The sequence below is a fragment of the Falco rusticolus genome, chromosome 9, assembly GCF_015220075.1.
Source record: "Falco rusticolus isolate bFalRus1 chromosome 9, bFalRus1.pri, whole genome shotgun sequence".
Classification (NCBI taxonomy): domain Eukaryota; kingdom Metazoa; phylum Chordata; class Aves; order Falconiformes; family Falconidae; genus Falco; species Falco rusticolus.
The window spans coordinates 52,834,582-52,858,334 of NC_051195.1; the positions used below are offsets into that span (position 1 = coordinate 52,834,582).

General features: G+C 46.3%; 1 protein-coding gene and 1 long non-coding RNA gene across 5 annotated transcripts in view; one reads left to right on the forward strand and one right to left on the reverse strand.

Moving 5' to 3' along the window:
- On the reverse strand, positions 1-21,347 carry LOC119153988 (broad substrate specificity ATP-binding cassette transporter ABCG2-like). Of its 3 annotated transcripts, none has more exons than XM_037401038.1 (16): positions 21,324-21,347; positions 17,832-18,115; positions 17,196-17,255; positions 15,797-15,911; positions 13,276-13,428; positions 12,368-12,525; positions 11,114-11,265; positions 9,234-9,350; positions 8,132-8,397; positions 7,499-7,581; positions 7,040-7,129; positions 5,649-5,773; positions 5,129-5,283; positions 3,603-3,692; positions 2,265-2,377; positions 1-1,357 (listed from the first exon to the last, which is right to left on the reverse strand). In XM_037401038.1, exons 2-16 carry the CDS (start codon positions 18,113-18,115, stop codon positions 1,210-1,212), a joined length of 2,109 nt encoding a protein of 702 aa, XP_037256935.1. In that variant the 5' UTR covers positions 21,324-21,347; the 3' UTR covers positions 1-1,209. The 3 variants fall into 3 exon arrangements, with proteins under 3 accessions (XP_037256935.1, XP_037256934.1, XP_037256933.1); XM_037401037.1 differs by lacking the exon at positions 21,324-21,347 and adding an exon at positions 20,308-20,490; XM_037401036.1 differs by lacking the exon at positions 21,324-21,347 and adding an exon at positions 19,058-19,123.
- The window catches only part of LOC119153992, a 14,558-nt gene continuing 10,024 nt past the window's right edge, over positions 19,220-23,753 (forward strand). For both annotated transcript variants that reach the window (XR_005106286.1, XR_005106287.1), the window contains exons 1-2: positions 19,220-20,239; positions 23,174-23,305. This is a non-coding gene — a long non-coding RNA (uncharacterized LOC119153992). The remainder of the gene's footprint in view (positions 20,240-23,173; positions 23,306-23,753) is intronic.

Below are 23,753 nucleotides of genomic sequence, written 5' to 3' on the forward strand. Positions count from 1 at the left end.
GGTGTAAAAACGAGTTTACTTTCCACCAGGTGTAAAAGGCAGCGAGGCAGCACAGAAGCAGCGCGGCTTGCGCTTGGCGTGGCTGCGGTGCCGGTTTCACCGTTTCCCTCTAACACCACGACTGAACCATCCATTGCAGGAGCACCAGAAGCACTTCCGCACTGCAGACCAGTTCCAAGCGGTGTCGCTCGCCCGGCCCGCAGGGAGACTCCAGCCTTCTGTTTGACGGCGTTTTCCTTCGGCTTACCCGGTCCCCTTGCACCTGAGGGTCTTGATGCAGCTTAAAAACAGCTCTGCTTTTGCTAGTGGTGTGGAGACAACTGCCAACACGCTGTACTCTGTCCTGGGGCAGCTGTGCTTAAGTGTTGCTGTAGTTGCCACAGCAATGTCTACAGGGTTTTTTTAGTCCATACTGTTAGTAGCACTATATATAGATAGTGCAGCTAAGCATTAAGTCTGTTAAAAAGATTTGCCGTTGCTAAGCCTACAAATATTTATTAAAAAAAAAAAAAAAAGGGGGGGGTGTTTACTCCCCTCCTTTGAAGTAGTAAATATATTTTGGGAGGGGGGTATTGTTTCAGTTGCTGTGGTGGGGTTTTTTTACAGTACAACAGTATATATTTCTCACTCTTCTCACATGAGCTGCCTTACACCACTGCTGTTCACTTTTTAATCAAGCAAAAGTTGTTTCTACAAATAGCTTCCATTGAGAAGCTACTAGAAGTATAACTGTTCTTGCTTGATAAGAAGCACTTGTTCCCTGTACTGACTTCAAACGCATCTCCAACATGCTGTGAATGGTCTCTGGCTCTCTGATGATCAATGCCTAAACACCATCATCACCTTATACCATTTGTGATGGAGAAGCTCACATGTTTCAAAAGAAAATGCTTCCCTTTTATATAGGAAATGTTCAGTTGGCCACAGAAGAATAATGCTTTACAATATATAGTTCAATATGTACTTAAGGAATTATGAGAATTATATTCTCTTACCAAAAAATCACTTATGCAATGTACATTCATGCATTTCTTCTTAGAAATCAAAATCATACAACCATGCAGAGATAATGCTCCAGAAACAAGGGGACAGGGTTCCCATCTAAAGTCCAGTGAAGTCAGTTGAAATCTTTTGGCAATCTCCAGCAGGCCCTAACAAGCTTTGCAGTTCCAAGACCAGAGAAGCTGCAGGGCAAGGCAACACAGGAGCCTATGTGAACTTTCTCATAAACCGGAGTTTTGCATAGGCAACAATAAGGAAGATAACAGTCATACAGAAGAGAGCCACTATGTTTTCCCACATTTCCCAGCTGGTAGGTGAGATTCCTTGGCTGCACAGGTATGCTTCACCAGAACACCTGCAGAAAAGCATGGGACAGAAGTTGGTATTACTATGTGGTGCATGTCTTCAGGTGTCCTGTTCCACAAAGATCCTTCTCCCCTCAATTCTGCAAAACAGGTGCCAAAAATATAGTAACTTCATAATCTATCACTAAAAAAAGCTTAAGGGACAAACCTAGATCTCTGGTTGTCATAGTTTTTCAGTAGTATCCTAATTGTTTATAGATAGCTGGCAATTTATGAGTAAGCCTCAGAACCACATTAAACCGTGGTAAGTACAAAAGCATTAGTTTCACACAGCAGTCACTGGGTGTCCATAGCAGGAGTTTGGGGTCCAAAAGCTGTGGAAACAGTGCTCTAGCACTGTTCCTGCAATAACCTGAGTTTTCCAGCCCTCCAGCATGTGTCATGAAATACATGCGTTGCTACAGCTTAAGGTATCAGTAGTCAAAGAGTATTTCAAATGGGGCAATAGCACTAGGAAGATAGCTTGGCGCTCTGCTGTATCTACAGAGAGCTTAGTATTTATGAACAAGCTCTGAGGGGCAGGCATGATCGCAGGTTTGCTGCATCCCTACAACTTTGTAGCTGCCCACACATTGCATTTCTATTGCTAAGTGACCCTGGGCTTCTTTAAAAAAAGAAGACAACCAAACTGATAAGCCAGGGCTAGGCTATCAAAAACAAAATTTAATGTAGCTCATCTGCCTATTTTTAGGAGTAAAGTTTCATCCCTACTTCACTCTTGGATAATTATGAACTTTTACTATATAATCCTAAAATACATTATTTTGGGATATACTGTTGAGACTGGCCTGTGAGTGGTTATTCTGTGAATAATACAGAGATCTGAAATAGTCAGACTTCTCTTTAGGCAAGCCATCACAGTTCAGGCCCAAGAACCACCATGAGTTAAAGACTTACATTTCTCCTGAAATACTGGGGGAACAAATGCCTGCATCTCTTGCAGATACTGTAACATTTGGATGCTTCTCACCACAGAAGTAGAGATCTCTGAACTCATTCACTTGAAGAGCCTAGGGAAAGAGGTAGTCATCAGATCTTTAGAATTAGTGATTTGAGGTGCTAAAACTGAAACACTTCAAAGGAACTTCATTATTAAAAGACACGTATCACCATTCTTGTATATGTTCCTTTTTATTTTGAAGCTCTTAATCACCATCTTTCTGAGAAACTGCTCCAGGTTCTACATGCAGGATGGTTTGGTGTCTGAGTCTTTGCCTTCAAAGTTACAGTTCAGTGATTTAGCTACAGGTTTCTGTCTTGCCAGCCACAAGTTCCTGTTCATCCACTTTCATCTGGGTCAGTTTGCTGACTCAGAAAACCATGTGGCTGCTGCTGACACCTCAGCACCAGCACACTGAAGCAGATGGCAGTATCAGCCAAGGCAAGAGGGAAAGAGTTCCCTTGCACTGGCATCCTGGGCTAAGTGCAGTCTCAGGCGACACTCCCATGTTCAGCAACACTGATAAAATATCTCAGTGATACACTAACAGGGGAGGGTCTCACATCTCCCCCTTTCTTGATCCTACCCTTCTCTCCCACTGCTGGTCAACATGGTCCTGCCCACACCAACCTGCACCAGCTCTGGCATTCATTTCACTCATTTTTACTCAAAGGTAAGAAACTATTCCTCCCAAATAGGACTGGCAAGGATGAAGACAGGAGATGGAAGCACAACCCTTACCAGTGACCAGTGGTGACCTGCTATGTCTAGTTAGTGTGTTTCAAACAGCTGCACCCTTTGCTTTCTGGTACCCCAGCTCCTTATTCAGAAATGGCAGTAAGTCATACTTCACTTAGAGGAAGCCACGCTGAAGACTGAGACACCTGGGCACTATGGCAAATCCTTTAACCAGCTGGACAGTCATTAACTTGAGACTGGCCACTCACACAGCAGTCTCTGGGAGAGGCTATACAATATTTGACTTTATTCTAAACCATAGGGATCAACTATTCAGGCTAGAAAACTAGCATCTCATGGACAGCTCACTCTGCTGCTTGTACAACCAGCACTAATTTTGTGGCACTGAGGATTTGCTCAGTCTCTGAGACTTCCACCTCTCACACTGAGATTAACTTTTGCTTCCTTTTGGGGGTTGGCTAGTTTGTCTTTTACCACGTTCATGCAAGAAAGAAACCAAATCTAACTTTTGAGGTAACTAATTCATACTCAAAAGTCTCCAGGAAGCAACAATGTGCCTACATTACTCACAGGGGCCGACGCTACCTTCTACTCACAGTGAGGCCGTATCGTGGGATGCTGAAGTACTTGAGCCAGTTCAGCCAGCCCATTACGGAAGGGAGGTTTACTAAGAGGCCTGAAAAGATCTGAAATAGAACAGAAGAGACTCAGAGTCACAGACTGTGGTTTTACTGCAAACAACGCCACTCCTGCACAGCTAGAGGTGCAGTGGTATATAGATGGGCCTCCTACTGCTGTTAGGCCTGTGCCTACAGGCACAAGGTCAAACCAAACCTCACAGCAGCCCCAGCCAGCTGGCCCAACGGCACACCCAAGTACTCCAGCTGAACTGCTAGCAACGAGGTCACAAAGGTTTTCTACATCCACACGTGAGTTAAGTATGTATGCTAACAACTTCTTACTCTGGAGGACTGTATCCTATGGTAGAGTTAACCAGAGGCTAAAAAAGGATGACTGGGAGGTGAAGTGGAGAAACAAGAAGAAAACCATAGGGAGCCTTAGAGACTGTTACCGTTTCAGCTTTCTCCTCTGACCTGCACCTTTTACCTGTGCTCCCTCCTGCCTGGAACAAGGCTTGCTCTTTTACTTCTTAGTACAACTGGACTTCACAGCTAAACATTATGCAAAAGTGTTTTTGTGCTAACCCTGCTGTCTTTTCAGGATGTGCATGTGCCATTCCTTATATACTGTGACTTAACTCAACGTACATCAGCTGCTTGTCATTATGCATGCACATTTCTCACTCGCAGCAAGCATTTGATGCAAGACACTACCACTTAGCTTACTGCAAAAGCAGGTTAAGCTGCAAATCAAATAAGGGATGCGCTGTGGGCTCAGAATAGGTACACAGGCAGCTACCAGGAATCACCTGATAGGAGGTACTTTTTGCTCTAAGGTAACTTGATAGGCCTCACAGTCAAGAATTTTCATCACTGACATTACGGCTTTGAAAAAAACTTCACATCACTCATCTGTGTCGTCAAAATTCCTCTCTCTCTCACTTGCTCTCTTCCTCAGAAGTCCTTGAAGAAGAGTATTGAAGTAATTTCTGGAACCCAAGGGCAATACTGAATTAAAATAAAGGGAGAGTATGCTCCTGCTAATCCCACTGGGCAACAAAAATTAATGCAATAAAATCAATCTATCTAAAGTTTATTTCAAGATTTTTTTCCTTTTAATTGATCTAGTTGATTGCTTAGATTTCTAATGCTGGAAATGCAAGATTTTAAAAAAAAACAAACAGTTTTTGTAAGGACAATTTAAAAAAAATAATTTCTTTTCGGGGGGCGGGGTGTGGGGAGGGGTATTTACAACGTTTGCAAAAGCTCTGGTGGCATCACACCTACAGAACTGCACCTGAGCAATGATTTGTACCCTACATTACAAGTTGGCAGAAGTACATCTTTGGCTGTAGTGACAATAAAATCACAGGCATGGGGTTGACATGCTACTGGACTGTGGATTCTCAGCCTGCTTAGAGCTGGCTCAACCCAGTCCTGTCAGCCTATCTCCGCTGCTCCTCACCTCCACCAAAGGAGCACACACATCCTTATATACTTACAAGCATCAGGACAAAACAAATAGTGATGAGCAGATTGGCCACAGCCACCACATCCATCCCAGCACTGATAGCCAGAGACATGGCTGTGGCAGTGTAGGACACCAGTACCAGGGTCAGCATGAAGAAGAAGAACCGGCCTGTAACAGCTTGGTATCCTGTCAAAAAACAGAAGGGGAAAAATGCAGCAAACCACCAAATTATCGATCGCAGGGCAGTACCCTTGGACTCCTACACAAGACAGGGGAAGCAGGAAGAAAGACCAAGTCTGGAGCTGGCAGGAACTATGCATGCTCTAAAGGCCAAAGAGCATTACCAAAAGATGTGGTCAGACAGGTCCCTGTCTTAGATTGCTGGTTTCTTTGCCCCTGCCCCAGAGTCCTCCAAAGTTGTGATGCCAAGCACTTAAATCAGTTGCAGGTTCAATGAGTTTCATGTTATAGATACAGGAACTGAACTCTGGCAAATCAGAAATCAAATGTGTTAGAAGGTGGCAAGTTCAACAGAAGCATCAATTCTTTACCAATCATCCAGTAGCTGATGCATGAGAATATGATGGCTGGAGCAGTTCTCATGGGCAGCAAATCTCCTATCATCAAGGCCAGGAAGTAGGCAGACACACGGTAATATCCACTGGTGTACTGATGGCTGTGAGGACAGGGAGGAGGGGAGTTGTACAGGTTCAGAGGTTCCGCATGAAATGTCTGGTTTATCCTGATTCAGTTTCCGTTCTCTCTACCACTGAACTTCTCTATATGCAAGCTGCTTATTTTCCCACTTTGTAAAGTCAGAGCTGATCTATCTCATGGGCCCTGCAGTTATACTGAGAGCCCTCCGAGGAAAGTGAATGGAAGGCTGTGTGACTGCTAAGTAACATACTAGAAAAAATGCTCCTGAATCTCTTTTCAAAGACAATGATCCTTAACACAAGGACCTGGGAAAGTATTAAGACTGCTATTAACCAGAGGAACACTTCATCCACAGCTAACTCATACAGCTACTTCCAGGGGAGAAGGAATGACACCCAACAATGGGAAAACACCTTTAAGACATCAGCTCACCTCTGGTTTACAAGGCAATTAAATATCATTACGATTGTTTTGCTGCTTAATGGGGCTTATGAAAAGATGCTTTAATTGGTGAGGTGCCAAAATCCCTGTTGACACAGCTGGTAAACTAAGCTGGTAAGCAGGGCAGACTGGCAAGGGATTCACTCCTGAGCAGCTGTTAGATTGCTCTGACCAGTCTTCAGTCAGACATGCACATTCCAGGCACAAATTCCCTAATTCTTCTTTACTGCATAGGATCAGTCTCTTGCCCTTTTATCCCATGAGCTGGAGACTATTCCAAACTACACTTTCAACACATATGTGTATGCATGTAGTGTGTATATAATATATACATGCATTTATATACATATGCACACATACAAACACACATAGAGAGATGCACTTGATTATTATGGAGCTCTTGCAAGCCAGCCAGCAGCCCTCTTCATCTAAGCATCCCTTGCGAAGCTTGTCCAAAAACTCTCCCTTCATCTTTGCACAGTCTTACCACCTTAGGACCACAGTAAGACAGCGTTTCAACCCTGTCAGCAAGAGGGCAGGCAGGATTCACTGTCTACAGGATTCACGTGCAGACTTCAGAATCAGCTGTTACCAAAAGTGGGTAGGAAACACACTTCTAACTGTGACATAGCAAGCGAGTAAAAGCATTTTATTTCTCCCCTACTTCCCCACGTCTTAGCATTTCAGCTTCCTGCTCTACAGACCAATTCAACATTACTATTACAATCTGATGTTGCAAGGGAACAATCAAGTCTTTGGTGGAAACCATTTTGTTTAGCCTGTAAGATACATCCTTGCCGCCTCACTCCTGAGTATGAGACAGTCTAAGTGCCTCACTACTTACACAAACAGTTTCTTGTGTCTGATAAACAGCTCAATTGCAGAGACACTGGAAAAACACTGGTTTGTGGTAACAAAAAACAAGGATCCAACCCTAGAAGGCAAAACACAACAGTCAAAAAGTGAGGAAACAGTCTAGATTAACACTGGCAGCCTCAGACATCATACCATCAAGCCAATGCTTTTCTGTCTCTGTCCATAGAATAGAAATATTTAATTGTGCTCCTGTAGATCTTAGCTGTGAAAAACAGGTTTACACTTTTCACACCTCCTTTGTACATATGTACAAGCCTGACAGAACTGTGGTCCCTTTAGGACCTCCAGCAAAACCATGCTGCAGTGCACTGAGGCTTGCGAACCCAACACTCCTTTGTGGTCCAAGTGGATCTCAAGGCCTTCCCTGTGGCTGGAACCTGTCTGCTACAGATAGAAAAATGAGCAAAGCTGCGGCTTTCCAACTTACCGGTTCTGAATGCCACTTCGATCCAACTTTACACCAAAAAAGATAGCACCCACAACCAAAGCAAGAATTACGGTCACTGCAATCTAGAAATGGAAAGAAGAAAGGGAAAAGGGAATCCTTCAGATAAGTAAATAGGGACAAACTTATTATTAAGGCACATGTAAGGTTTAAGACTCACACCTGCCTAAAACCGCTGTTGTGAGTCAATGTATACCTATGACACACACAGTTAAAGGCATTATGGCAAATTTTCAAAGTTTATCCTCTTCAGTTTTCTCCTTCCTCTGGTCAGGATAGTTTAGTAGAAGCACACTCAAAAGAATAACCCAGCTTAAAATGTCAAGTGAGGCACAAAATTAATGCCACCCTAAAAGCTCCCCATGTAAACCAGAGAACGGAGCATTTCCCCCACTCCCCAATTTTCAGTGCAATAGCTCTTGTGCTAAACTAAAACAGAGGTGTTTTTTTCAAAGGCGACAAAGGTAGCTGGGCATCTCGCTCCACTGAAGTGGCAGTGGTACAGGACTTCCCTGCTTCCCTAGCTGCCTTTGAAAACAAAAGTCTGTCCTATAAACTGCAGATTGCAGGACTGGGACCAGAGGGAGTCTGAGACTTTTAGCAGTTGTTACGTACTTGTGCAATGGAAGCCTGTGGGTTTCTGATGAGGTTTTTCAGGGAACACTTGGACACCCAGTACAGCTGGGTGACAAATCCATTTGCATAGGTAATCTCATGCCCCTGCTTGGATACTCTCTGCTTGCTTCCCCGTTCAAGCTCTACTTTCACCAGTGCTTCCTTTGTGCCCCGATACAGGCTGGAGTTGAGATATTTCTGGTGCAGCACATCTACCACACTGCTGTCCACGTTATCTTCTGCCACTCCATCTTCACTGCTCATCTCTGAGTGAGAAAGACAAGATATGGCTCGTGATTCTCAATGAACCCTGCCTTCAGATATGGCCCATCAACATGCTCAGCCAACCTTAGCGGCTGAATAAAAAAAGCATGAATGGCCAGAGAATTTGAATTGTTCAAGCTTTAGCTCTGAGCTTAAGAGGCTAGCTTGAATGAGAGGGTTCCCCAGTTTTTAATCAAACCTAGCTAATCTGCCTGTTCTTTGTGGCACAAAAAGTACCATATTCTTAGAATGAGGAACCAGAAAACCTGTGCTTCACTGAATTTTGGGGAAAAAAAAAATCAATGTTTGCTCTGATCCATTTCCCCATCCCCAAAAAGCACCATTACGAAAACTGTTCCCTTATAATCCTTCAGTCATGGATATGCTATAGCATCCCCAAACAAGTATTTCCCAACATTTCACTTGCTAGATTGTAAGCAAGTCTGTTCTTTAATCTAGTTCCAATCTTTCTCACTGCCCTGTAAATCCCTTACTCATTAGTCTATCTACTCTGTCTTCTCTGCAGCAGCCTCTTGTGTGACTGAAAACTTCTGTCTTCTGTCAGCTGTCTCTTGAGACTAAGCAATTCTAGTTTTTCAGTTTTTCCCACACAGGTTTTGTAAATTACTGATATTTATCATTGCTCTCCTATATTACTACAGGAGAAAAAAAATACCTTTTAAAAATTTTAAAGCAAAGTGTATCTATTAGCAGGAAAAACAAAAAGATAATGAAGTATCCTTAGACTGGAAGAAATGCAGAGAATGAAAGCCTGCCATCACCATATACAACTTCCCTTCTACACCAGCCAACAGTGGATTTCTCATTCACAATTTACCTTTCCCTGTGTTCACAGGTCTGTGATCTTCCTTGCTTGCTGCCACAGCAGTTGAATCACCATTTATGATATCAAGGAAGAAGTCAGCTGGATTGTTGAAGGGTTCACACTCATATCCTTAAAAAAAACAAACCCAAAACCCACACATGCAACATCTTGGTATTGCACAGAGCAAAGCTTGGAAGGTCAGGTCTAATACTGCAGTGCTCTTCCACAACCCTGTTACAAGAAAACTTCACTGTTTTCCATAAACATTACTTTACAGCAGTAGAATGGACAGGATTTAGGAGGTGGTGAATCTGAGGTATCTATACAGAACTTCAGAGTCTCTTCTCCTCACCTGAAATTAGTGGAGAATAAATCTGTAACTTGCTTCTACAGAGCTCAGCATGGATAACTCCTGCCTCCTTCCCAGTGCTGTTCTACATGCTACTCTGAAAGACACACAGTTCCTCAGTAGAGGCTGCTGGATGTCTGCTCTAGAGCCACAGATGCTTGCTCTAGAAGCCAACTCTTGTCTGTGTTTTTTGTCACAAGGAAGAGGAAGGGCTGTCCAGGAGTGGCTTCTTATGATATGGTTCTAGCTATGGGACGAGAAAAGAGGAAAAAAAAAAAGCAAAGATGCTTATTCTATAGCATTCCTGTGAGAAAGGAAGTGAGGTGGGATACTGAGAGGAGAAGTAGAAGTGGCATGCATGGCCAGCAGGACCAGGGCAATGCCTGTCCACCTGTACTCAGCACCACCAAGGTCACACCTCAAATGCTGTCTCCAGCTGTGGGCCCCTCGCTGCCAGAGGGATGCAGAGGGGCTGGAGCATGCCCAGAGCTGGGCAGTGGGTCTGGGGCACCAGTGTAATGGGGGGCAGCTGGGGGGGTTCAGCCAGGAGAGGAGGGGGCTCAGGGGGGACCTTCTCCCTCCCTACAACTGCCTGAAAGGGGCTGTAGGCAGGGGGGGTTGGTGTCTTCTCCCAGGGAGCAAGGGACAGGACAAGAGGGAACAGCCTCAAGCTGCACCAGGGGAGGTTTAGATTGGATATTAGGAAAAATTTCTTCACTGAAAGGGTGGTCAAGAACTGGACCAGGCTGCCCAGGGAGGCGGTGGAGTCACCATCCCTGGAGGTGTTTAAAAAAACACGTAGATCCGCAGGTGGTACTTAGGGACATAGTTTAGTGATGGACTTGGCAGTCCTGGGTTAACAGTTAGACTTGGTGATCTTAAAGGTCTTCTCCAACCTAAATGATCCTATGATTCTAAGTAGCGAATAGTTAAAGCATCTCCCTTAAAGCCAGGGAAAGCTTACAATCCAGTATGTCCATGGCTGCATTCAAGCTAGACTGGAAATTCACTCCACATTCTCTGTCCAGTCAGAAACCTTCACCCTGCTTACTTGGAGAGGGACCAGCCACCCAACAGTGCAATTATTAACCCATCTTAAGACACACCATTATTTTGTCCTCTCTGTTGCCCACCTGCGTTTAGACTACAGCAGATTCTTAGATCAGCCCCTACAGATTGCTGCCCACCTGCAGGCTGTGGTTCAAAACCCACTGGGTCCACCACCCAGGCCTGGTAAAACTACAAGCATCGTCTTGTCTGTTGTACATCATGCTTCTGAATGTCCAAGCAATTCTGATGTTTTGTCCCGATGCAAGGCAAAACAAAGCCAGGAGAAAGCCATGCTCTGTTGTCTGAAAAATTTCAGTTTTATCATTTTGTCTGTTCCCTGTTCTAACATAGCACTGTCCAGACTGCACGTGTACAGCCTCTAGCACCCTAGTGATAAAACGGCACACGACTATTAACCAGTGCTAGGGTAAGAATCTGCCCACAGATTAAACTCATTAGCCAGTTGCCTTTGCTCTTAGCACAGAAGACTTACCAATAGAATTAAAGTACTCTAGGGCCTGCTTTGCAGGCCCATGGTACAGCACCTTTCCCAAAGCTAGTAACGTCAGACTGTCAAACAGCTTGAATATGGAATAGCGGGGCTGATGGATGGAAAATACGATGGTTCGTCCTCTTCTTGAGAGCCTGAAATAGAAATAAAACACCTCTCAAATACACCACATTTTGCATTTCAGAAAGGTCATGTTACCCAAGTGAAAATTAAGTATTGAAATCCAAGGCAAATACTTGTCAATTTCTCAAGGTCTCAGAAAAGGTGTAGTTCCCTTCTCTGTCACTGTGTCAGATGCTGCCTGCAAGACCTTAAAGACAGCACCCCTCATTACAGCAGGCCGTCATTGCAGTCCAGGTAGACAAAGCATTACGCTGTCTGTAGCTAGCAAACGTTGAGGCCACAGCTGTGCATGAACCCTCCTTACATGTTTTCTATACCAGGCTTCAACTTGACTAACAGGAACAGCCCTACTGCACTCAATGGCAGTACCAGGCTTTACATACCAGGCTGTGGAAGTCTGGCCAGCTGAGATTTCTTTTAGCTGTTCTATTGAAGACTTAGTCTCTAGAAAAGTCAAAACTAGTTTTGTTTCAGGCTTGTCAGATGGTCTTTCAAGTAGGCTTTAGCACTGATGCCCAACAAGTATCCTTGCTGCTTAAAGACCACTATCCAGACAGAAGAGCTAAATGTTGTCGCCCCCGCAAAACCAGACATGCTACAAACCCAGGAGGAGGGTCAGAAACCCTTTCTCATTAAATAAGCCTCGTCTGGTCCTCTTTGTACCAGAAGACAATTCATCTCCAAAACCTAGGAGATGAAGGTAAACACTGAGAGTAATTTGCAAGTGAAGTCTGGTCTGAGTTCAAGCCTGCTGCCAGAGCAGAGGAAGAGACATTTTAATAGACTTATCTGGAAGGCCAAGAAATTACGATTACAAGGCCTGACCTCCCAGCCCACCCCTCTTTGGGCCAAAGGGAAGCTGCCCAAGCTGCCTCTGCATTTTGGGCTCCAACCCACTGCTCGCTGTGGAAAGATTCCCATCAATTTCAAAAGGCTTTAGACAAGACCCAAATGAATAATTTGCTACCACATCTGAATCTATTTGTCTAGCTGCTTTTTTTTTTTTTTTAAAAAAAAAAGACCACTGTAGCTACTTAGTCATAACAGCATTCCTTTTTCTACTGATGAGCTGACAACAAAATTGAAGCAGAGCCCTGAAGAACTGACTCTTACTTCTTTAAGAGGATGAGAACTGCATTGGCTGTGCTAGCATCAAGGCCAGTTGTTGGTTCATCCAGAAAAAGGACTGGTGGCTCTGTGATGAGCTCCATTCCAATGTTGGTTCTCTTCCGTTCCCCTCCAGACACTCCCCGGATCAATTCGGTTCCTACCTACAAGCAGAAGAAATCAGATATTTGCAACAGGGCCTGGTCAGTGCATGTCCTGGAACTCAAGGCACTCTGCACCCAGAAGCCCTTTTCATTTTCAGAGTCCCAGTAGTGAACTCCACAGCCAGCAGAGGATGATGGGCCTGACTTAATATGAGGGACTGTGTAGCAGTAGCAGAGCCCAATTTTCAGAGGTTCCAGGCACCTTATGATTTCAAAGAACAAGGATGACACTGACAAACAAGAGTCAGAATGAGGCCGCAGCAGTCAGAGGTGGTATTGGTGTTCAGGGATGCCTCTTGTTGGTAGCTTGTCTGCTGCTCAAGAGTAGTGTAAGTAATGTAGAAGTAAGAGTAAAACTGCTGCTGGCAGGAACAAGCTCTGCACAGAACTTCTCCATCACAGTCCAGATTTCCATCCCTCACAACTTTCAGCACTGTAAAAACATTTCCATCTTGTCCCACAAAGCCAGAAAGCGACTGAGCAGCTTTCCAAGGTGCAATGACTAGGCAACCTTTTTCCCCCTCTGAACTTAAACATGCTGGACGTGGACCAAAATCTTCCCCTTTTAGTAAGAAATACACATACCTCTTTCCAAGTTACCTTCTGAGCTGGAGACTGATGTGCAGTATGGTTTAGTCAGGCTCCTGCTTAACTTAGTGTAGCTGCACTATATATGCATACTGCCCAGAGCTGAGCAGTTCAGTTTCCAGGGGTAGTATGATTTCCAAGAAAGATATTCTCACTGCTCACCTTAGCATCAGCCACTTTGCTTAATCCCAGCTCACTGATTATCTGGGTGACTCGCTCTTCCTTCTCTTTAATGCTGATGGAGCTGGGGAGTCGCAGGGCAGCAGAGAAGTGCAGGTTCTCCCTCACCGTCATTGTGCCCATGACAACATCATCCTGAAAGTAGCATAAATGGACAGCTGGAAAACCTCCTTCTCAGTTAGCTAACTGGGCACCAGAGTCCCTGGAGTGGCAGCTGCTGGATAAACTGTTTGTGGACCACAGTGGAAACTGAACTGAGGGACAAAAACTTGCTTCAAAACTTACAAGACATGAAATTCAAGGTCGTTCAGTAGCAGTCAAAGGGAGAATGCAGCTCTTCAGCTCCCAGCTAACACCAAGCCTCACCTCAGCCTGCTTTCAAACCCACAAGTTCAAGTGCAGACAATGCCATTTTATACCGCAAGTGCATTTTCCTTATCAGCCAAAGGGAGGCAGAGCAGGCAGCTGGTTTTGTAAAGAGTTAAGCCTCTGCCAGTCCAGCTGAGGTCCACAGACATTGCCAGTGCTCAGTGTTCAAGGCAGAGGGGAGTCACCAAAGTCAGCTCTGCTCGAGGTTACAAGCCATTATCTTGTGGTGGTCCAGAGCACCTGCCAAGTTCAGCTGCCAACAAGGAGTTCTCCCCAGCTCCTCGCTGGCAGCAGCTCCTCCGAGAAACAAGAACATTTCACCAAGTTGCTCCTGATTTTTTCCATGTCTCAACTATCTATAACTCCTGGGCACGAGACCTTACTCTAAGGCCTAGCCCTTTAGAAAAGCTTCAGCTGTCATGTGCGTTTTGAGTAAGAATCAAACCTATCCAGCTGATGAACATCTGGGCAGCCTACACCAACCTGTAACAACCATGAGCCAGAGTTGATGTCACGTCTGTCCAGAGCTCCATGCCTCCCCATCATCCCTGCTATGACAATAGAGACAATTCTGCATCCCATCTTATGACAGGAGAAGGGCTGCAACACCGGGCAACTGCTGAGAAAAGATGCCTGTTAATCGGCCACCTTTCGAATCTTGTGCCATTTTGGAAGACCCAGCCACTAAGCTCCAGGGCAGCAGATTCTTGCCTGCTTTGGGACTCTTTCCACATCCGATGCAGTTGATAAGCAGCACAAAGGACATGCCAGCCAGTCACATTTGGTACTGGAGTTAAGAGAGGAAGACTGAACGTGCTGCTCTGCTAGAAGTATGTGACAGATTGCTCGGGGTGTAGTGTTATGATAAACTGACTTTGCTGCCAAAGCTGGTTTAGGAATTTCCTGCTGTCACCTCCCTCCCCACACACCCTCAGTCTCTCACTCCAGCTTCCCATTCTCCACCCTCAGATCCACCAATACAACTGCTGGGTCACCACATTGGAAACTAAACTGTAAATAAATTATGATTCTAATTTTAATTAAATTAAAATTACCCTAGTACCAAACAGAGGCATGACACCTTCACTTGCAAGGCATAAGTGGAGAGACCAACAGCAGTTTTATAGGGATAACACATGACTTAGCACGTGTGTATGCTCACCTGCAGAAAACTGACCCTCTAAGTATGTATGTATTTAGGTCCTAAGTGTTGTCTGTAGTCTTGGGCCATCTTTGTTGATCTAGGGAGTATTGCACAGGGGCGGGAGGGGAACGAGACCATTTAATGTCTCACCTGGCTGCCTATCATTTGAAGGTAAAGTTTGGTTGCTTTCAACATTGGAGAGACAGATGTCTCAAACTGGGACCACTTGCAAGAAGCTTCCTGGCCATTCATGAAACACTGATGATTTGGGGATCTTTGACCTGCAGGACCAAGACTCAGCATCAGTCTCATCACATGCACTCTCCCAGAGCCCCATAGCTGGCAGATCTCAGAAAAGCTGCCTGCTTCACATCTGTCTGCAGTCAGAAGCCTGGATGGTTTCCAGATTTGGCTGCTCATATGGCTGCCAAGAATCCCCTTCTCCTCAGCTCCCCCAGGGCTTTGAGGGTCTATTATTGGTCCAGGCCTCCACCCACTTCCGCAGATTCAGCTGGCTTTTCCTGTCTCAGAGTGGAACGAAGCTCTGTCCCAGCCAGCCAGAATCAGAGGAAGAACAGCAGGGACCTATTAACTTCCTAGAATTATTGTCTGATAGCTTGAAGGTACTTCGGCCAGCTAGAACTGCTTTTGAGTTTTACAACAAGAGATTTTGGGTGTTGCAGGTTTTTTCCTTGCTTTTTTATGTTTTTTAAACTCTTGCTAGTACTTCAGGGAAGAGCCCAAAGAACAAATCACAGTAGCCCAGTGGTTTGGGCATCTCTGGTAAGACAAACACCTCTGTGATTAACTTAGTTGGAGCAACAGATTGCTCCCAGAAAAATACTAAATACTGTAATGTTTATAAAGTTATCAAACTAGACTTGGTAGGGATCACTGAAAATTACCTAACCTAGTAGTTCAAGCTTTGCTCATCTTATGTGCTCTTCCCTCCCAAGGGATCCCAGGCTGCCACTGAAGGCAGTTACTCACCTGCACAACATACCCCGAGATGCACTTGAAATTTGGAGGTTGTGGAATGCCATCTATAAGCACTTCTCCAGACAGGCCTGCTGGGTCCTTTCTGGCAGCCAGCACATCTAGGAGACTTCAGACAAACACCAGGCATTAGGTTTTGCCACAACAGCTGCTTTTACCTTTGACTAAGTACCACCAGTCAGGACCACAGTTACAGCCTGCTCACGGGGCAAACCAAAGGGCACAGAAATGGGCTTCCTCTGCTCGAGGGCTTTAGCTCTTTGTACAGAAAATCTGGTGTAGAACACAGGATTTCCCAGCACAAGGTGTGCCACAGCAGTATGGTAGTATACAGACCTTCACAATTCACAGCAGCCAACCCCCTACAGACATAAATTCAGTCTCCGTATGAACAGCTAACCTCAAATACACAGACACAAAAGCACCCTGCCAAGTAGCTGCAGCCTGCTTTCCAGCCAGGGGAGCACAAAAATAACTACTTTGATCTCAAGGATATTAATCCAAATGGGTATAAACAAGACTAGCGTTAAGATTAATTATGTAAAGAAATTTTCTTTTCAAGTATCACTGAGTTGTCCTAACTGCCAATGCAGAGGCCAGCCTGTCTGCTAGCTAAGTAAACACCACCCTGATGAAGTGCTGTTCTTGAAAACACCCTGATTAGCCAGCAGTCTCCTTACAGAGAGGAAGATCAAGGGTCATCACAAAGACACATCTTGTGTGAACCCTGGCCGTATCTGCCAGTCTCTGACATTCTCAAAGGCAGAGAGTGACAAAGAGCTCTCTTACCGTGGTTATATGTGAGAGAAAACAGCATCAAAACTGGCTGGAGACAGTCTGCAGGGTATTTCTCTGTGCTTTCACCCGAAGAACTCCAGCACCCCCCCACCAGGCCACAGCCAAGCTGGGGTGAGGATCCAGAGCATCCTATAGACTGACATTACACCATAAGCCTGTCAGTTTTCAGAGAGGGGTTTGGCCTAACACCTTCAAGGAAATCTTGCTGCAGTGACTTCACAGGGGATGACATCTCTCCTGCCCCAAGGGAGCTCACATCCCCTCCCCACCCCATTACAGGTACAGGACAGAGCCTACACCTGAGCTCCAGTCACCCCAGTTCAGCCTGGTATCTTAACTCAGGCCACCACCAAAGGTACTTGCAGTCACCTATTGACCCCCAATTGGAGCAGATGAGGAGTTGTGACACCACTGCAGGGGAAGAACTCCAGCAGAACTGACAGAGGGACACAAGGTCAAACTGCATCACCAGATTTCTCGCAGGCATGCAAAGGTCTGAGCCTGCAGATCCCTCACATCTCCCCCAGCCCTCAGAACCCCAAATCCTCTTTGAGCAGCTGCCTGTCCATTTGAAGGAGCAAAAGAAAGTACTCACGAAGATTTGCCACTCCCTGTTGGCCCGAGAATAGCATTCAAGCCCGGCTTCATAATGCCACTGGAAGAAGGAAAGAGTTATTTCCAAATGGAGGCCTGTTCACATGCATCTCATTGCAGAGGTAAGGTGTGAACAAAATGCTGTTGAAAGGAAAACTTAAGAGATTGTTAAAAACTTTTCCTTAAATCTGAAATCAATAAGTATTTTTCCTTTCTTGTCCCAGACTGCCAGTCAGAACACAACCAGATCCGGGCATAAAAAGCAATCTACAAAAGACAGAAATTGTCTTCCCTGCTGAGCTGAGTCTTGAAAAGGAGAAACAACTGCTCTCTGCTGCTCATTTCCTCTGACTGCAGCTTGAACCATAGTTAAGGGAACCCTCAGCTCTTCTGGCAGAAGAGGTCACACAAGTTTGGTCCTAACTTGCTCAGATCAATAACTGAAACTGTTCCAGCTATATCCCAGCTATTTTGCCTAGAAGCAAATTACAAAGGGCTCACATGAAACTGCAGGCTGGCAGGAGAACAGTCATTTCTTTACCAGCACAGCTGGATCTGGAAGGTGGCATTGGGGTCACTGATTCACAGCGGCAGATTAATACCTGCCCTCTGGTATTTCATTTACGCAAGAACTTACTAAACATTGTGAAGGATCTTCTTGTCCACAGTTTTCCGTTTACAGAGGAATCCACTGGACTGCTTGACAGAGTACTCGATATTATGGAAACTCACAACAGAGCCCCGAGGGTATCGGAGGGACTCTCGTGTTGGAAGAGAACGTTGGAAATTGTCTGCTCCTTCCTGTTCTCCAACAGAAATAATGCTGTGATCAAACGTGTCTGCCATCGTGTCCTTCTTACACAGGTTAAGCTCCACTGCATGAAGTTTTTTGAGGTCACTGTTGTTTTGAGCAGTTTCCATCTGTTGAGACAAAGAACACAAAAACATGCAGCAAGGGAGACATGCCAGCAAAGATTTTTGCAGAAAGTGTCTTGGAAAAACAAGTTCACACACACTGCACCAATCCTTACATGTGCCAAGTTCCCAAAAAGATGGACATCCTCATTGGAAGATATCCAGTAGTCCCCAATGGCATAGAAACCCACAGATCTAGAACAATACACATAGCCTTTAAGAACGAAGTACATGTGTTCTTGAAGTGATACTAACTGAAAGAGCATCTAACGAGGTAAAAACTAAGCCTGTCAGTGATGGTCACCATCTTGCTCAGCACAGTGGGGACTACAAATGCAAGGTGCTACCACTTCAGCTAAAGCACCCCTTCTTCAGGTGTAACACGCTTACCCTGCCTCATACCCCCACAAAGTCAGCAGAGAAAACAGATTAATGAATCTGTATGAAGAATCACAGGAAGAAAAACAGTTGTGCTTATGAAAACGAAGGCCAGTCACATGCACCTAGTTTGCTGGCACAAGGTCGTGTCAGAGATACCGATATGATCAAAAGAAAAATTAGACGTGCTGCTTACTGTGCTTCAGTCACACCAGTATCAAGACACTTCACAACTACACTTAGGAAAAGCAATTTGGATTTGTCCACAGCCACCATTTACCCTGAAGAACAGCAGGAGCTCCCCCTCCCACAGGGAGGGATGTGGGACATGCCACAGTAAGAAAAAACACGGTACAAACTGGTACGTTAAGGAAAATTAACTGTAGTATGTATTCGTAATCACAAAGTTATAAAACATTCTGGCTCATGCAGACAAGCTGCCTCTGTAGCTCTGGAGTACCTGGAGGCAGGATATGTGAACAGCAAAGGGAGAAACTGTTCTCCCCATCCATGCATCGGAGCCTACATTGTAGGAAATACGTCATTATGGGTATGACCATTAGTGCTCACTGATTCACATCTTAGTCGCAGCAACAGAGCTCTCTGGTCAAGGGGCTGCATCCCTTTCTGTTGCTGTAACTGATGGAGACCAAGTTTGGATCCCTTTACTCATTTAAAAAAAAGTTTAAAGTTCTTGCCTTGATGTTGCATGTGAAGAACTTGGAAATCCTGCAGGCCCCAAACTCTGCAGCCTGTGCAAGGCCTGAGCATAACTTGCACCCTGCCTTTCAGCCAGGTGCCCTTGCAGCCATAAACTTTCCTGTCCCCTTTCCAGGGATTTACAGCAAGGAAGAGAGGAACTACTACATGCCTCTTCTAGAAATTGAACATTACAGACAGAGTAACACAAGTTAGTCTAATCATTTACTTCCCTTCTACCTACTGACATGAGGGTGTTCGTTGGAAAGCTAAAGATCTACCGTGATGTTGCACAAAACCAAGCTGGTTACCAGGCCAACTAAGAGAGCAAGGACAGAGACCTGTCCAGGAAGCTGTCTGTTGCTACTTACCTGGCTTTTGTGGGAAGGTAGATACATCCCACCAATCACCCTTTTCCCACCATCTTCACTTCTTTCCTCCCAGGACCGAGAGGCTGATAACCAGCAGGACCAACAATATTCACCACCGTGGGAGTACTGGATTTCTCAGGGACAGAGAAGGTCAGCCTTTTAAGAAACTGGAACTACAAGAGCCAGATTTAAAGAAATAGGAATTGCCCTTTCCTCTCTGCCTCTTTCTAAAGTTCAAGAAGCTATAGCAGATTTTTTTTTCCTGCACAAGTGAAATTAAAGTGGCCGGGAGAAGGAAGGGTTGTTTAACTTGGATACAAGCTGAACTCTAAGGCTGGTGACCCCTGGGAAAGCCTTGCTAAGGCAAAACAAGAGAGGATGTGCTGGTTACATCAGCAAGAGAAGGCTTATATGTTTGGAAGGTTGCACAACAGAACAGAAGGAAAAAACCAGAATGGTCAGGATGACAGTGACACAAGGGTCAAAGACTCAGTTAGACTTTTGAACATTTGGCTGCCTCGTATAGCTCACATCTGTTTGCAAAGGTTCTGCAGTTTACAGCACCATAAACCCTTCCACACGAGCTTTTGAAAGCTGCTGAGGAGCACCGGCAAGCCACACCACTGCCGCGGGTGCGCGCAGGGCTGGCAGGCGGGTGGGAAAAGCTCCGTAGAGGCTACAGGTAGGGTCGGACTGAGAGCCCCCAGCTCCCGCCACCCAGCCGCCCGGCCACCCGCCCAGCGCCGTTACCTCCCGGCTGCCGCTGCGCTGGCGGCGGCGAAGCTCTAGCGGCGGCGCTGCCTCGGCGGCGTTTTGTAAGCGGCTGCGGGCGGCGGGTTACATAAACCGGCGGCGAGGAGCGCCCGGCACTGCCCCGCGAGGGGCGCCGGCAGCGAGGGAGCCCCGCTCCGCCAGGCAGCGCGGCACAGCCCCGCCCCCGCCCCGGCCCCGGCCGCGCGACCCCTGGCGCGGCGGCGCTGCGGGAGGCGGCTCCGCGCGCCCCGACGGCCCCGACGGCGCTAGCTCCGCGGTGGCTGCGCGACGGAGCCCCCGTGCGCCGGGGCGCCGAGCACTGCCCCCGTCACCCCGCCCTCCCGGGGCGGGGAGAGCAGGGGTCGGGGGAAGGTCTCCCGTTGAAAATACGGGTACAAAGGGGTACAGCTGGGGCGGGGGGGGAGGTAGCACCCCACCCCTGCGCTCACGCCTTCTGGAATGGTCGTCACACCCAGGGGTGGGTCCCATCCGGCTCGGTGCGCTGGGGGTAGAGGCGGCCGCGGGAGCACCCCGGGGTGGCACTGCCGCACTCGTTCTCACCCCCCAGAGGCGGAGTGCCTTCCGGGGGTCTCCCCGCCGGCCGCGGCAGGCTGCGGGAGCCACCCCTCGCCCATCGGGCTGCCCCTCCCTGCTCCCAGCTAGGAGCATGTGTGAGCACAGGAAGATCGGATTCCCTTTGGTTTGTTGTCGGGGCCTCTCCTCAGCCTCCTGTTCCCAAGCGCTATTGTCTTTATAAAGAAGCTCACTCTCCCCAGGCTCCTTGGTGTTCTGAAGGCAGGAAACACCCACTTTTACAGTTCATAAATACGATTTATAGAAGAGCTGTCAAGTCACCACATCGACTGCCTCTGGTCTGACTGCCCTCTGCAGTTCTGTACGCCATTGCTGTTTTCTAACACCACGCCTTGCTAGATCAATGTAAGGCTCTGCTAAGACAAAGGGTACCTCTAGCTACCCAGTCGATACCAATAATAAAAACTCCAAAGGCTCACCTATCCCCTTTCCAACACCTGCCTCCCTCCTGGTGTGCTGAGGCACTTGATGCCGTTGATGCACCAGGCAGAAGACATGTCTCGTGCAGCTGTGTAACTCTACAGGGCTGACAGGAGTCCAGAGCAGGTGGGATTATGAGGGTATTGGAATAGCCTTGAGGATTTGTCAGGAGAGCAAGGTTTGCCGTAGGTACGCCCAAGGATCAGGCTTGCTGAATAAGAATATTATCTCCAGTCACTCTGTGGGCCAGAAGGGGACCTGTGTTCCTGTTTCATTTGTGATTTCGCTTCTGCTTTCGAGGAAAATCTGCCTACATTGAAGACTTTTGTCCTAGTGTATCATCAAGCATGCTCATCTCTCTGTCTCCAAGCATATTTCAACCTTATGTACTCACTACCCCTCGATGTGCTGCAGTGACAATCCACTTGCGTACTTAGTACAATGAGGACAAAAAGCCTTTGTGCTTGGGAGCAGAGGTGTTTTCTGAGTTATGAACCTGCCACTCCACATAGCACCTGAAGGAGCACGATTAAAGGTTCACGTTCCTCTTGATAGTTCCAGTTGCGCAACTGCTCCTGAGACAGAGGTGATGGGTCCCTCCATGCTGGTAATTTCAGGAAACTGCTTCTCCCACACTTCATGGAATGGAAAAACCACTTCTCTGCCACTTGTGCCTAAGCACATCCAGATAGCCAGGAAATAGACGGAGACCCAAGACACGGGGAGGAACGAGATCAGCCAGCTACAGCATCTGGCTGGAGGCTCTGGCTTTCCTCTAGCCCATTCTTTAAGCAACAGTTTTCTGGGCTTCTTCAAGGGCCTTTTGACCTTCAGCCTGTCTCATCTCCCACCCCAGCTGGGAGTATTTTTCAACTGTATCATTTTACTGATCCAGTTGATCTAGCCCATGCTGTTGCTGAGGGAGAGTTCTGCCAACATGGGTAGAAAACAGTGGCCAGGGCTGTGGTTCTTTAAGATGAACACTCCTAACAAGCCTGAGAAGAGCCTGATGCTAGGCACTGGACTTTTCTCTCACCGCAGCACTCTGTAGGTTGGTGGGTGCCAGTGCTGCTTCGTGCTGCTCATCCACAGAGAGGGTTGTTTGCCTTGTAAACTGTCAGACTTTACTTCTGATTAAAGGATGTGGTCCTTACAGAAAGACAACAAAGGTGTTAGTCAGCCCAGCATAAAGGTCTAGCAAGCACCAAGCTACAAAGCCCGATTTTTTTTTTACTGAGTGACTTTAAACAAATAATGCTACAAGCATTGCCTTGATAACACTGTGATAGCAAGGCAAAAGCATCTTGGTCATGTTTCAGATCTCATGCAGGTTTTAGCACAGGTCTGGGGTCTTTGCTCTTGCACTGTAGGCCCTGCTGCCTTGAGCCTCTGATCTGGCTGCCACCACAGGGCCGTAGAGCTGGAGACACCTTGTTACTGTCCTGGGCATGGGGGAAAGGACCTCGCAGAAAGTGAGGCTTTGAGGCTTTGAGGACTCCTCCCAAAAAGTGTCATTCTCTTTTGCAGCCAATTTGAACATTACTCCTTCCCTATGGGTTCTGGTCACACTAGACATGTCCAGCACACAGAGTGGATAAAAAGTTACTGAGGACTATGAGTTCCACTCTCTGCTCAAGGTCCTGGTCCCTTCTCCCCGTCTTCTGGCAGTCATCTGCATTCTACAGCATCACAAAAACATCTGTTTGAAGGGGGTACTGAGGGTTCCTTCTAGTCCAGCTTTCCACACAGGCTGAGACTTACGACCACCACTTGATCAAGTCAGACATGGCTTTACCTAGCGGAATTGCCAGACACAAAATTTCCAGAACTGTTTCTCCACTGCTTTCAGGATGCTGCTTTCATTGCCCTGAGGATCCAAGGTGTTTCTTAATTCTGCCCAATGCTGAATTTCATAAAGCTCATAAAATATCATCCAGGAAGAGAGTGCATGAGAAATATGCTCAGAAGGAACTGCATGCTGGTGAGTCCTACTACTGCCTTCTACTGAATGCAGCAAGAAGCAGATCCCAATGCTCCCTATACAAAAGCAGCTCTGAGATCAGTACAGAAGACAGCAATATCAGACACAGTGCATGACTGAGAATATTTCCTAGCTCTTCTTTACCAAAACCTCCAGTAAACCTTTCTAAAAGACACACTCTGCACAGATGTGTACACATATGCTGAATCTGCTGCATCTACAAATTCACGACCCTAGGCACAAAAAGCCATCTTACTGTTCCTTTTCCACCCTGATTGCTCATCATGTCAAAATTTGTGCTGACTGGCCTTCTTTACTTGGTTAAAATGCTGTTTGTGTTGGGGAAGTTGGCTTTTGCAAGACTTGTGGATTATGTAGAAGAAATCTGACGTAGTCAAGTTTTGTTAATTATTTAGTCCATTCATAGTAGCAGTAAATTCTTAATTGG